The sequence below is a fragment of the Calliphora vicina genome, chromosome 2 (assembly GCF_958450345.1).
Source record: "Calliphora vicina chromosome 2, idCalVici1.1, whole genome shotgun sequence".
NCBI classification, from domain to species: domain Eukaryota; kingdom Metazoa; phylum Arthropoda; class Insecta; order Diptera; family Calliphoridae; genus Calliphora; species Calliphora vicina.
Window position 1 is genome coordinate 133,031,631 of NC_088781.1, and position 1,681 is coordinate 133,033,311.

Here is a 1,681-nt window from a genome sequence, read left to right on the forward strand (position 1 = left end):
GGCCGAGTAATAAAATACTTTAGAGACTTGTATTTAACAAAAAGAAATGTGTTCGAGAAAGCGAAAATATTGCTACAAGCTGATCTGCAGCATGTTGCTAATTACTTACAAATACATTGCGGTAAGGATAACGTTGTACATTTTAAATTGATCGTAAGCAAAAGAAAACAACAACAATTTAATAATAAAGAAAACGAAACATGATCTTAAGAAAACAAGATCCGACAACTAGCGATCAAAAGTGTGCAAAATTGATTAGATGCCGGCAAAACAGCGCAGGGGAGAGAAAGAGAGAACAAAAGAGCATGACGTACACAGGTAAGGGAATAGGCAGGGGACTACACAGGACAAATTAATAAGGGAGACGGCAGAACAAAAGGTTATTGAAATGTGTGAGTCAGGATGTTTAGGTAGCAGCAGAGAAAACAGTTAGATAATAAATAGCATGTAGTATTTGTATGACGAACACAGTTAAACCGTTCCAGGATTAGTCTAGTCATAAACAAAAGGATTTTTACATAAATTTTCTTTTGTTTAGACAAAAAAGGTGTATTTAGATTTTATCTTACTTAGTTTCATAAAACGGCTTGAAAACAAGAACAAATGACCTTAAGTTAATGATAATGTAAGGATTTTCTTAACACATGAGCGACATATGAAAATTGATCCATGATTAAAGGAGACAGACTGACAGACAGACGAACAGACTTACCTGGTGAACGCAGCCACTATAAAAGGACCAGCATATAACGGAACTATCATCATTCAATCACCAAACATCAAACAGTAAACACCTCATTCCAATCCAATTCAAACTTAAATTTTAAACTAGCAAAAAATGGCTCCTTCACAAAATCAAGAAATGGAAACTCTACAATATACTCACAAGAAATTCAACTGTGGTTACTCACACAAAAAGCTGGGCATGCGTTTGTTGCGCAGAAACAGCCAGGACGAAGAGATCATGCAGCAACAGGAACAAACTCCTGCCTTCAACCACAACACCTCAAAGGCCACACTCTTCAGACCCTACGATTTGGATAATAAGACGACAACCAACAAGACTTCCTCAACACAATCTCAAGTTCCCGATCAAGCTCAACTAGATCACTACATGCATTTGTATGCCCTGCAACAATCCGCTCAACAGTCTCAGGAACAATACGCTCTCAAACTGCAAAGACAACGTGCCGCTCTCTACATGAAACATGTCATGCAATTCTATGAGAATGGCAATGGTTGGCCCTCTGTACATCCCAATGCCATCAATAATCCAGCTTTCTATAATAACTGCTAAAATAAGGAAGTATTTATTGTTGGCGATACAAGGATGACTTATCTATTGAATTGAAACGAGTCTAGTGATATGTTCTTTGAGAAGAAACATTTATTTTATACGGCATTGGTTGTGTTCTATTTTAGTTTTTTATAGAATTTATTTTATTATTTAGTTTTTAAGTCCGCTAGTTTTGATTAAATTATTTTAAAAATATATATGATCTGAATATTAAACAAAAACATTTTTTGTCTGATTTCTTTCACTATTTTCTAAACATTAGCATTAAAAATATCAGACAGTTTTACAAAAAAAAAGTGTCTTGCCAAGAACTAGAACTGAACTTTTTTTTTATCATCATTTATTTATTGTATCTTCATTATTTAATGAACTAACAATAAGTGG

At 34.4% G+C, this 1,681-nt stretch overlaps 1 protein-coding gene across 1 annotated transcript; it reads left to right on the top strand.

Moving 5' to 3' along the window:
* The first annotated feature begins 838 nt into the window (after positions 1-838).
* LOC135950884 (uncharacterized) lies at positions 839-1,297 on the top strand. Its single transcript, XM_065500408.1, has one exon. It carries the CDS (start codon positions 839-841, stop codon positions 1,295-1,297), a length of 459 nt encoding a protein of 152 aa, XP_065356480.1.
* The last annotated feature ends 384 nt before the right edge of the window (positions 1,298-1,681 follow it).